This window comes from Canis lupus, chromosome 22 (genome assembly GCF_048164855.1).
Source record: "Canis lupus baileyi chromosome 22, mCanLup2.hap1, whole genome shotgun sequence".
Taxonomy (NCBI): Eukaryota; Metazoa; Chordata; class Mammalia; order Carnivora; family Canidae; genus Canis; species Canis lupus.
In genome coordinates this window covers 51,797,763-51,810,215 of record NC_132859.1, presented here as the reverse complement: position 1 = coordinate 51,810,215, position 12,453 = coordinate 51,797,763, and the positions used below count along the sequence as shown (strand labels likewise).

General features: G+C 42.3%; 1 protein-coding gene across 7 annotated transcripts in view; it reads left to right on the top strand.

Annotated features, from left to right (window-relative positions):
• Positions 1-12,453, top strand: part of SYNDIG1 (synapse differentiation inducing 1) — a 187,993-nt gene that overhangs the window by 138,576 nt on the left and 36,964 nt on the right. Inside the window, exon 4 of one of the 7 annotated variants that reach the window (XM_072793628.1) lies at positions 1,365-8,002. The exons of the other annotated variants lie outside the window; for them this stretch is intronic. Within the exon in view, the coding sequence (XP_072649729.1) occupies positions 1,365-1,442 (78 nt within the window). The 3' untranslated portion in view covers positions 1,443-8,002. Of the gene's footprint in view, positions 1-1,364; positions 8,003-12,453 lie in introns of those variants that run through there. 7 annotated transcript variants of the gene reach the window in all.

Genomic DNA, 12,453 nt, shown 5'->3' with positions numbered 1-12,453 from the left:
AAATCCTGGAGGACTATCTAGAAATCTGCTCCCACGCATGAATCTTGAGATGCCTAGGATATTCTGGGTGCTACCTGAGTGTTCTCTTGATTTCTGTTCAATTAGAAATTGGACAGAATTCCAATTTGCATTTGCCCACATACAAAGCTCCCTCACCTCTGCCCACCACATCCTCTGGAAATCCTCAGTTCCTCTCTATCCCAAGCTCTTGTCCTAGTGTCTCCCTCAGTCCCTCTGCCTGATTCTAGTGCCTCATGACCTGTTTTCTGATATGTGAAACATGTTCCAGCTCATGACCCTGTTCCAGAGCCTCCCTTTCTAATATATCTACCAAGGCTCCAAGTCAATATTCCTGAGTCAGTAAAGCCCGTGCCCGGCTCTAGCTCACAGACTGCAGGGCTCCCGCTGGTCTGTAGAGCAGACTAGAGCCTCTCTGCCTGGACTCGGGTCTCTACCTCCAACAGCCCATCTTCCCATCAGCCCTAAGACCTGCTCATGGCCCTTGTGCCACTTCCCACAGGAGCTTTCATTCCTCCTACCCTGCGGTCTGCCCACATGGTCTGCAGAAATCCATCCTGGGTGCTCTCTCATCCCCATCTTGTGTGACTAGGCTCTCATGTAGTGTAGCCCCTCCAGGGAAACGCCCTGGGCCTTTCTAGGTGTTTCCGCTCCCTGGTGCCCATCTCACATGGGTGAGGGGAACAGCTTGGCTCCAGACTTACAGGGAATTGGGCCAGACCCATCTTCTTGTGGATGTCAGACGTGATCCCCAGGAGGAGATATACGTGTAATTCAGGAGTTCTAACGTAAAATACAGAGAGTACACGGAACCCTCACTGCTGCCCTGTAATCCTACCTCTTCGTGGGAGTGTTCCTGTTTTATCCAAGTCCATTGCATGACTGTGCTGCTTACATAACCTCTTCATGACAGTGGCAAAAAATTATTGCCCTGGTGAATATTATGTTAATTTATCTGACAAGTTCTCTAAGCGCATGATATGATTGGTTATGTGCAGGTGAGTTCTGCTTGCCTCCGTTCTGGGCATAACAGCTTCTCATAAGAAAGACCAATTCTTTCCAAAAATTCTTCATCATTCCTCATCATTTCAGGAGCAGGGAAGCCCCAAAGTGACACAGTATATCTCACCTGCGAGTGAGCTCTTCCCCAGATAAGTTCTGCTTTTTCACTAGAGAAGGGCAATCTGATTGCAGGTGAAGGTAATGGAGAGGTAGTGGCTTTGATTTAGGTTTTAACCCTATACGGCCAGGACAGAAATTAAGTGCACCCAAAACACCAGCCCCCCTCTGATTGGGAAGATGATGATTAGCCCTCTGACATAGATCTTCTGGTGCTTCTATCTTAGAGCAAAGGAGGAAAGAAGTGCTCACCCATCCTGTGTGACATGGAGCATCACAAGCCAGAAAACCAAAGAAGGCTCTGAGAGCTGGGCTTGCAAATGATCTTGGCACAATTTCTCATCACCTTGCAAAATGACTGATGTTATGTCTCAGGAACTTAACAGAACTCCAAACTTAGGGGGAAAGGCTTAAAGCAGAATCAACCTTAGGTGTGCTTCTAAATATATCTTAACTCATAACAAGTCCCCCTCAGCTCCCAGCAGAGAATTTTAATAGTAGTCTGTCACTATCAAAAAGCGTGAATTAAGGGTTTTAGTTCATGGGGGTCGACAAACAGATGATTATATGAGTCAGGCATTCAGGGCCTGGGAAGGTTCCCTGATCCAGAAACATCGCTGTTTGCCACTCAGGGACAGGGCGTGTCACCCAGCACCATGGCAAGGACAGTAATAGTGGCAGTGGCCATTGTTTCCCAAGCATTTGCATGTGCTAGGCACAGGCTAGACATTTCATGAGCATTATCACACATGTCCCCTGACAATTCTTAGTTGATGGAGAAAAGTGCTTTACAGATGAGGAAACTGAGATTCAAGGAGCTTTAGTAACTGGTCTGAGGCCCCAGTCCATAAAAGCCAATGAGCAGGACCCAGACCTGGGCTGGGAGACCTGTGTCAGAGCAGACACTTTCAACATGTCTGTAACCCAACTCTTTGCAAAGCAAACTGGAAGATACCATAGCTCTATGCTGTGCAGATGAAGGGTCTAGGTGTTTGAGGTTGGGATTTAGAAGACCATCTCAGCTGTGTGACCCAGAGATAGTTACCTTTCTGTGGCCTTTAAGATAAGAGAAGATCAGATCAGATAAGGCAGTGGTGCCATCCCAGCACCACAGACAGAACTGTTGTATGCCTGGAAGAAAGAAGGTGATCATGCTCTGCATAGTCAGTGGAATGGTGCCATCTCATACCTGGACAGCCTCTCCATGTCCATATCTGCCTAATATGAACAGGTCTCTGAACAGAAGGGCATCCCCCAACCCCATGCAATCTGCTGGCTGGCCCCTTGGTCAGCTTCCTAAGATACCTGCCTGCCCGTGGGATCCCTGCTGAGAAACACTGGGGCTCTGCAGGGCTAGCAGGATAGAACAGACTCCTCAGCTTGCCAAGGTGAGGACATGTCTACAGCCTGCCCCTGATGTCTTGCCTTCACCCAGCTTCATGCTCCCACTTATTGCAATTGCCAAAGCCACCTGCCCCACCCCATCTCGGAGGCCCCACCCAGAGGCTCTCCCTTCCTGTCATCATGCAAGAACACCTGCTTATATGAGAGTGAGCATCACCTCCCTGCTAACATCTTTCCAAAGACCCTGAGTGCTGAGTTCTGCTATCTGCCTTGCCGTGTAGCTCCTTGGACAGGAAGCTCTTCTCTAGTTAGATAAAGGGCCCATGATCCCTAGATGACAAGAATATAAATAAGGTTGGAATCTGCATTCTTAGCATCTGGAGGCAGGAGAGGATGGGCTTATGAGGCTTGGGGGTGGCTTGGTGGAAAGGGGATGCTGCCTCCCAAATGGGGTGAGGGCTGCTCACAGTGCTGATTAAAGTTGACAAAGGAAAACACACGGGTGATTGAGGGAGTTATGCATCCCTTTACAACCTTAACATACATCACTAGAGTGTTTAGTATTCAAGGGACCCGTGCCCTGGCAAAGGAGTGTAGTAAATACTCCTCTGTGTGTCTGACTGGTTGGGGTAAACACTAAAACATGGAGGCAGCATCTATGAGGGACTTGGCATGTAAGAGCGCTTTTCCCAAAAGCCTTCCATTCTCATTGGCTGAAAAAAGCAACTTGGGGGGATTAATTTTAAGGTCCCTAATTTAAAATTCTGGAGTGATCAAGGCAATATATTCAATTAGACCTTAGAAATTGAGGCTAGCAAAATGCAGTGAGAAAGGATCACCTACACACAGGAAATGAGCTAATCCTCCACTGGGATCTTTTTTTGGAGGTTGCCAGGGTATAAATAAGACATAAATATGATTAAAGTACTAATTGACAAATTGTCATCAAAGAGAAGTCCTGCTTCGCCTGTTTAAATGCTCGGAATATATTTAGAATATTTATCATGTGTAAATCAATGTAACTCAAACACAGAAGCCCTCTTTTTCAACACGGACGTGTTGAGGAAAATGAACAGAATGTAACAATAGCTTAGAGTTTGGGCGATGTGTCAGGAAAAGCTTCAAAAAATATGAATGGTGAGGTATTTTAAATGCAGTGCTATTACTTTCAAGGACTTCTAGCACCTGGCAATTAAACAGTTTATATTTCAAAGGAGTTTTTTTCAGTGGCCTACTTTAGTAAATGAAAGCTAATCATCAAAATTAACAAACAATTTGTACATGTTTATCAAATTCTTACATACATTAGTGTGAAGTAGTAAGGCCACGTCCTTGCTGATATTTTAACATCCATTTTATTGGTCCTCATAGGTTTTTGTTTCTCCTAATAAAGCTGCCCCTCCCCTCTGCTACTCTCACAAAGCTGCAGGTACCCTAACAGCCATCTGAAATGAGCCAGGGGACAAGAGTCTCTCCAGTGTGGCAGGGGACACAACTTTGAAAATCAAAGACTCCAAGACCCATTTGGAGTCCCTAGGTGGTAACTCAGGCCAGGTCTTCTTACCCTAGGTCCTGCCTCCTTTGAGGGTCTGCTCTGCAGCCCCTTCCTCTCCCTGAACCGGACTCCTACCCCACTGTGAGAGGCCACTTCTGAATTTCTGGACACCCTGCAGGGGGCCTGGGAGCACCCAGATGCTGCTCCACCCACTCCGTCCTCCCTGTGGCCCAGGGCTCAGCGGGCTTCCTCCCTGTCCAGAACACACCTGGACCCCCCTTCTGTTGGTCTCTCCGCACAGGCACCTTTGCAAACAAGACACAGGCCCTCAGTTTACCCCCAACTGGCTGTCCCTGGACAGAGGATCAGCGGGTCTTTCTCTTCTCCATCATCCATCCAGCATGCTGCTCCCCAGAATGCTGAGTGTCCTCCTCTTAACACAGAGAGCAGAGGCTAGTTCCCCTTCTCCTCTTGTCTTAGAGAGGAGGTCCCTGGACTCCTAAGAAGTTGGTGGATATTATTCAGAGCATCTATGAGCTTGGATTGGAAATGAAGTACATCATGATTTTTACCAACATCTAAAAAATATGGCATTTCCTTCAATTATGAATGTAGGCAGCAAACCACATTGTTGTAGCTACATCATCAGTAGAAACCACAATGTCTCCACATCCTAAAATGTTATTTATGCTTATAACTACTTTGAAAACCCAAGTACTAGTTACTATTTAGTGCCTTCATAAAGTAGCAAATTTGTTAATATAATCACAGTTATGACTTTTTCACAGATTTATTTCAGTGTATTTGGTTCCTATTATAACCTTATACATTTTATTTTGTGAATTTAAAAGCCCAGGGGAAAGCCCATTTATCATAAGGGAACAGGAGAGGATCAGAGTCCCCAGCCTTTCCCGGGAAAGCTATTGGGTTCCTTCTGTCCGAGGGCAAAGGAGAGCCCCAGAGTGTGGTCCTGCCGCATCTCTGCAAGTCAGAGCCCCGGGTCTCACTGGCACGGAGGGCCCCGCCTGCCTCTCCTTCTCTTGCCAAGCTTATTCCTGATCTGGCAAATTATGCTCCTGCTAGCCTGTTACTCTGCCAACATACAAAGCCCCCAAGGAGAAAGACATCATCCCAACAGCACTTTCATTACCTTTATATTTTACTCTTGTCTTTCGAAGCTAGGAAAAGATGTTCTGTATTAAAATGTTCCTTCCCGCAGTGCATAATGCTAATGTCCTCCACATAATAAAGCTAATGGAATATTTTACACACTGAAAATAGACACAGTGACCTTTTCTTCTTTCTGGAAGAGTCTCTTATTTCTTTTCTCTCTCACTCCCTTCCTTCCACCTTGCTTTTTGTTTTGTTTTGTTTTGTTCATTTTGGATGTCAGTCCCCTATAGCCAAGCAACCAGGGCCTTTTCTGGAATTAGTATTTCCTCAGTTGAAGCAACAACAACAACAGAGAAAACCATCAGATAATATAAAGGGCAACAAAAGCACTCATTTCCTCCAGTTATGGCCTCTGCAAAGTATCAGGCTCTTGTATGAGAAGATTCAGACCTTGGGGAGCAGCTGGGAGTGCAGTTCACACCCCAGGTTGGGGGGCTTTTGTTTCAATCAGCCTCCTGTAATTTAGATCTGCCAAAAGGTGTAGAGGGAGGCTGTGGTCTTGGCTTTATCATTTTTTTTCTTTCCAGCTTTATTGAGGCAAAATTAATAAATAAAATTGACGTATTTCACATATATAATGTATCACTTTGTTTGAATGCTGGAACAGTGTGAAAGTTGGTGTTCAGCCTGGAAGTCTGACTTACTGGAACCCCAGCTGAACCTAACCGTCATTGGGTTCCAAGGCTCCTTAACCAGGTTGGGTAGGAAGAACCTAGACTGGGCAGAGGAAGCATATCCTTACACACCCTCGTGGGCAGCTGCCTGGACTGTGCCTCCTCTGAGGAGCAGGCACCTCGGCCACTTCATGCTCAACAGTCACTTGTCATGGTTAAATCTATTCTTTTAATGGTGCCATTATTAAGGGAATTGGAGGCAGCAAGTCACCTGTACAGCATTAATCATGTCTCCTTCATTCCTCAGCATCCAGGAGGTGATGAGAGAAACAAGACAGAGGTCGGCCTTTTTATATCTGGCCCTGGCATGGGACTTACCAAAAAGAATGATCTCTAAGGGAGTGGGAAGTAGGAAGGGGCAAAGGTTAAAGTATTCTCTCTCTATTAATTCTCCAAGCAAGCAAGGCCTTTTCTTCTGGAGATTCTTCTTGTTTCTTACAATGGGAAAGAGGGTGGCAAAGATGTTGAGGCTTCTGAAAGGGGCAACCACACAACAAAGGAAGAGCAAGAAGGAAGCTTCATGGGTCCCAGACACCCCTCAAAATCCTCTTTTCAGCTCCTTCTCCCTCCACCTGCCATCCAGGTGTTCCTGTTCCTAGATAGAAGCTGGTATCTATAAAGGAATGTGCATTTGCACATGAGCACACACACAACCATGCACACACACACAGTTTAGAATCTTACCATACATTGTATATATTTTTAATGTTTGTAAGTCAAATAAATGCAACATTGTGATCACATAATAGTGTACCCTTACTGGCTATAATATTTTCATTAGCTAACCAGACAATAAATCTCCAGGGATAAAAGGGAGGGCATCTCCTAGATAGCAACCAGAACATTCCATATCCCTGACCTCACATGGTGTGACCCAACCCAGATTTCTTGTCTAAACTCACACAGTTCAGTATTCTCTGGTTCAGAGCATCATTGGGGTGGAAGAGAAGGAATGGATGTAACCCTTGCATTCATGAAGCCCGCATGAGCTTGGTACTCTGTCAGGTTCTGCATGTGAGGCAGCCGAGAGCCAGGCAAGTTAAAAATGGACTCAAAAGCCAGCAGCTAATAAGAGGAGAATTTCCCTAGGACTTCTACAGGAAGAGATGAATTCTTCTACCTCAGGGACCTTATATCATTTCCTGCAAACTTCCACCATCTAATTCTTCCTGGTTTTACAGTGAAAATTGAGTTTTACATGCAACAACTGCTCCCAGTTTTCTGATAAACCTCTACATTTTATTTCAGCTGCTGATTCAATTATTTCTGGAAAACAAACCACCCTACTCCTAAAAGCAGAAAATGACCATTTCACTATGTTCGTGGTTTATGTGTGTTGGGAGCTTGGGAGGCACCATTTGAATGGTTTGTCTCTGCTACTAAATGTCTGAGAAGGCTTGAGGCTGAGAAGGCTTCCCGGCTTGGGCTGGTTTTGCAACACCAGACACCTCTGGTGTCTTCACCCCAAGTCTGGTAGTTGATGCTGGCTGTCAGCTGGGACTTTAAGCAGATTGCCCACAGGAGTGCCCATTGCATGGCCTTTCCATGAGGTCTCTCCACATGGACTACTTTGAGCTCCTTCATAGCATGGCAGGTAGGTTTCCAAAGCAAGTATCTCAAGCCATTAAGGTGGAGCATAAGGCTTGTATGATCCAGCCTCCAAAACCATGTGGTGGCTTCATGGGTAGAACTTGTACATCATTATCCAGACTCATGGAAGAAAACATAGACATCAAGGCTCTAGAAGAATATGAAGGATGGGAAATATTGCAGCAGCTATTTGGGGGAAAATATAGTCTGTCAGAGATGCTTTGTAAAGATGAAAAAATTAGACACACAACATATTTATATTATGTTTATAAGAAAATGAATATTGACAGAATGACTTTCTTTCCTAAATATTATATTCAAAGAGAATATGTCAAATTAACAACACTTCTGAGACCTAAAATGCCTTCTATTTTCTGAGGTCATGGCATTATTACAGGCATCTTTATTCAGAAGCAATTATACTTATCAGTGCATGTTGTCATGCATAACAATGATGATAAACATATTGCCTAATGAAGATAGAAGGGCTGAGAGTCTTGTGAATCTTTGATCAGCAAGCAAGGCAAATAGCAGTATATTGGTAAGGCTAAATAATGTCATTAAGTATTTTAAATGATTTAAAAAATAAGCCAAGTTGGCATATTTCTTTAAATATCTGCCACCTGATGCTATGTGTATGTAAAGAAAAGAAAAACAAATTGTGTCAACAAAAGAGCCACCTTAAGCATTTGTTCATCTTCAACATGAATTTCATTTATTATTCTAAAATCAAAGTGCCAGGAAAACCTATCCTATTTGCTTTTGCTACCTAAGTAAATAATTTATCACGTCATAAGTGCATTTTGCTTCAAAGATTTGAGCTTGGCTTAGCACAAAGTTAACACCAATTTGGCACACTCTCTTGTTTTAAGTGACCATTTACAAAATGCATTCTCTCAGATTTGCTGAAATACTGCATTTCTAAGTCAACACTCTGCTTATTCATATTTTTAAATAACTCCTGCTATTTAGGCCCAAGCCTCTTTGATGATGTGACTGTGATGGTCTCGTTGCTTCCTCTGTATTCATATCTGCTACAAGGTTATCTCTGTCATTTTTTTGATGGGGGGGATATCTCTACCTTGGAAGTGTGCCAGAAAGAGTTTATCACTCTTTGTGCAGTGTACCGCAGGCCCACTGTGCACTCGCAAAACAGACTTAGAAGATCAGAGAACACCCCGTCCCACCACATCCTGCCCCTGCTGCATAAGACTCCAGTATAATAACCATGTATTTGAGTGGGAAAAGATGAATGACAAACTCTATTTGAAGAGTAGTATATAGAGAAACTCCAAAGCTAAGAGGGGGGATGAAAATAAGGACATTAGAGGACTTTGAAGCATTTTTCATACCTAAAACTACAACAAATATCAAAGATGCTCCACTCCTGGCCAAATTAACAAAAACTTTCACACTAAAGGCTTACTTACCTCAATATCTACTGCCCTATATAACAAAATATTGCAAAGCATGCTGGACATCAAGAAAAGATTGAAAAGATAAACTAATCATAAAAACCAAACTCAAATATGACTCAGATGTCAGTTGGAATTATCAGAGAATTTAAAACTGTGATCAATGTGTTAAAGCTGTAATGAAAAAGGTAGACAACATGCAAGAACAGACAGGTAATGAGCACACAAGAGGAAAACTGTAAAGAAAGAATGGTAGAAGTTAAAAACAGTAACAGAAATGAAGAATGTTTTTGTTGGTTGATTTAACACAGTCAAGGAAAGAATAAGTGAACTTGAAGATAGGAGGTCACCCAAACTAAAACACAAAGGGAAAAAAGAATGGGGGAAAGAAAGAACTGAACATCAAAGAACTAAAGAACTGTAGAAAATGATGCAATGTGTAATGTAATTGAAATACCAAAAGAAGAAGAAACAAGACATATTTAAGGAAATAATGGCCAGGAGTTTTACCAGTATTAGTAACCGAAACCAAACCACTGTTCCAAGAACTACAGAGATGACCAAGCAGAACTGAACAAAAACCAACCAAACAAAAAAACCCAAGAAGTAGATATGACATATTTAAACTGTAAAAATTTGAAAACAAAGAGAAAAAATCTTAAACATTCCTGAAGGTGAATAAAAACACCCACACTCTAGAGAAACAAGGATAAAAATTGGAGCAGATTCCTCATCAGTAACCATGCAATTAAGAATATAGTTGAGTGCAATCTTTTAAAGTGTTAAAGGATAAAAAGATCCTGCAAACCTAGAATTGTATTTCCTTCAACAAAAAAGAGATCTGTGAAAATCTCCTTCAAAAGTCAAGAATAAAGAAAAACTGCTTCAGGGAAACAACTGAAGGAATTTGTTGACAGTCTACAGGAAATATTAAAGTTCTTCAGGCAACAGGAAGATGATACAGGCTAGAAAATCAGATCTGCATATAAAAAAAGGAACAGCAAAAAAAAGAATAAATAAAAGTTAAATGTCTTTATTTTTTTAATTTTTTTTTAAATTTTTTAAAATTTTTATTTATTTATGATAGTCACAGAGAGAGAAAGAGAGAGAGGCAGAGACACAGGCAGAGGGAGAAGCAGGCTCCATGCACCGGGAGCCCGATGTGGGATTCGATACCGGGTCTCCAGGATCGCGCCCTGGGCCAAAGGCAGGCGCCAAACCGCTGCGCCACCCAGGGATCCCTATTTTTTAAATTTATCTCAAAGTTTACTGTTTGAAGCAAGAATAATAACAGTAAATCAGGTGATTATAGCATAAATGAATGTGAAAGCAACAGCTTGTCACGAGCTAAGAGAGGAAGGATGTGAGAAGATTTTCTCATAAGATACCTGCACTGCACATGGGACAGTGTGTTATTATTTGCAAGTAGACTTGGGTTGATTTAAACTGATACTATAACCCTTGAGACAACCACTGATATATATATATATTTTAAGATTTTATTCATTCATTCATTCATTCATAAGAGATTCAGAGGGAGAAGCAGGCTCCATGCAGGGAGCCGGATGTGGGACTTGATCCTGGGTCTCCAGGATCACACCCTGGGCCAAAGGCAGGTGCTAAACCGCTGAGCCACCCAGGGATCACCTATATATTTTTTAATTTTTTATTTAAATTCAATTCGCCAACATATAGTATAACACCCAGTGCTCATCCCGTCAAGTGCCTTCCTCAATGCCCGTCACCCAGTCACCCCATCCCCCCACCCACCTCCCCTTCTGCAACCCCTTGTTCGTTTCCCAGAGTTAAGAGTCTCTTATGTTTTGTCACCCTCTCTAATTTTTCCCACTCATTTTCACTCCTTTCCCTTATAATTCCTTTCAGTATTTGTTATATTCCCTGTATGAGTGAAACCATATGATGATTGTCCTTCTCCAATTAACTTACTTCACTCAACATAATACCCTCCAGTTCCATGCAAGTCGAAGCAAATGGTGGGTATTCATCTTTTCTGATGGCTGAGTAATGTTCCATTGTGTATATAGATCACATCTTCTTTATCCATTTGTCTGTCAAAGGACATCGTGGCTCCTTCCATAGTTGGCTATTGTGGACATTGCTGCTATGAACATTGGGGTGTAGGTGTCCTGGTGTTTCATTACATCTGTACCTTTGGCGTAAATACTGAGTAGTACAATTGCTGGGTCATAGGGTAGCTCTATTTTTACCTTCTTGAGGAACCTCCACACTATTTTCCAGAGTAGTTGTACCAGTCCACATTCCCACCAACAGTGCAAGAGGGTTCACCTTTCTCCACATTCTCTCCAACATTTGTTATTTCCTGTCTTGTTAATTTTCACCATACTCACTGAGGTGTGAGGTGGTATCTCATTGTGGTTTTGATTTGTATTTCCCTGATGGCAAGGTGTGTGGAGCATTTTCTCATGTGCTTGTTGGCCACATGTAGATCTTCTTTGGAGAAATGTCTGTTAATGTCTTCTGCCCATTTCATGACTGGATTGTTTGTTTCTTGGGTGTTGAGTTTAATAAGATCTTTATAGATCTTGGATACTAGTCCTTTATCTGATATGTCATTTGTACATATATTCTCCCATTCTGTAGGTTGTCTTTTAGTTTTGTTGACTGTTTCTTTTGCTGTGCAGAAGCTTTTTATCTTGATAAGGTCCCAATAGTTCATTTTTGCTTTTGTTTCCTTTGCCTTCATAGATGTGTCCTGCGAGAAGTTACTGTGGCCAAGTTCAAAAAGAGTGTTGCCTGTGCTCTCCTCTAGGATTTTAATGGATTCTTGTTCTCACATTTAGGTCTTTCAACCATTTTGAGTTTACCTTTGTGTATGGTGTAAGAAATTGGTTCAGTTTCATTCTTCTGTATATGGATGTCCAATTTTTCCCAGCGCCATTTATTGAAGAGACTGTCCTTTTTCCATTGGATATTCTTGCCTGCTTTGTCAAAGATGAGTTGACCATAGAGTTGAGGGCCCATTTCTGGGTTCTCTATTCTGTTCCATTGATCTGTGTGTCTGTTTTTGTGCCAGTAACACACTGTCTTGATGATCACAGCTTTGTAATACGGCTTGAAGTCAGGCACTGTGATGCCCCCAGCTTTGGTTTTCTTTTTCAACATTCCTCTGGCTATTCGCGGTCTTTCCTGGTTCCATACAAGTCTTAAGATTATTTGTTCCAACTCTGTGAAGAAAGCCCATGGTATTTTGATAAGGATTGCATTGAATGTGTCAATTTCCCTGAGTAGCATAGACATTTTCACAATATTTATTTTACAATCCATGAGCATGGAATGTTTTTCCGTCTCTTTACATCTTCCTCAATTTCTTTCACAATTGTCCTGTGGTTTTTAGAGTATAGATTCTTTACCTCTTTGGTTAGGTTTATTTCTAGGTATCTTATGGTTTTTGGTGCAATTATAAATGGGATTGACTCCTTAATTTCTCTTTCTCCAGTCTCAATGTTAGTGTATAGAAATGCAGCTGATTTCTGTGCATTGATTTTGTATCCTACCACTTTGCTGAATTGCTGTATGAGCTCTAGCAATCTTAAGGTGGAGTCTTTTGGGTTTTCTATATACAGTATCATGTCATCTTTGAAGA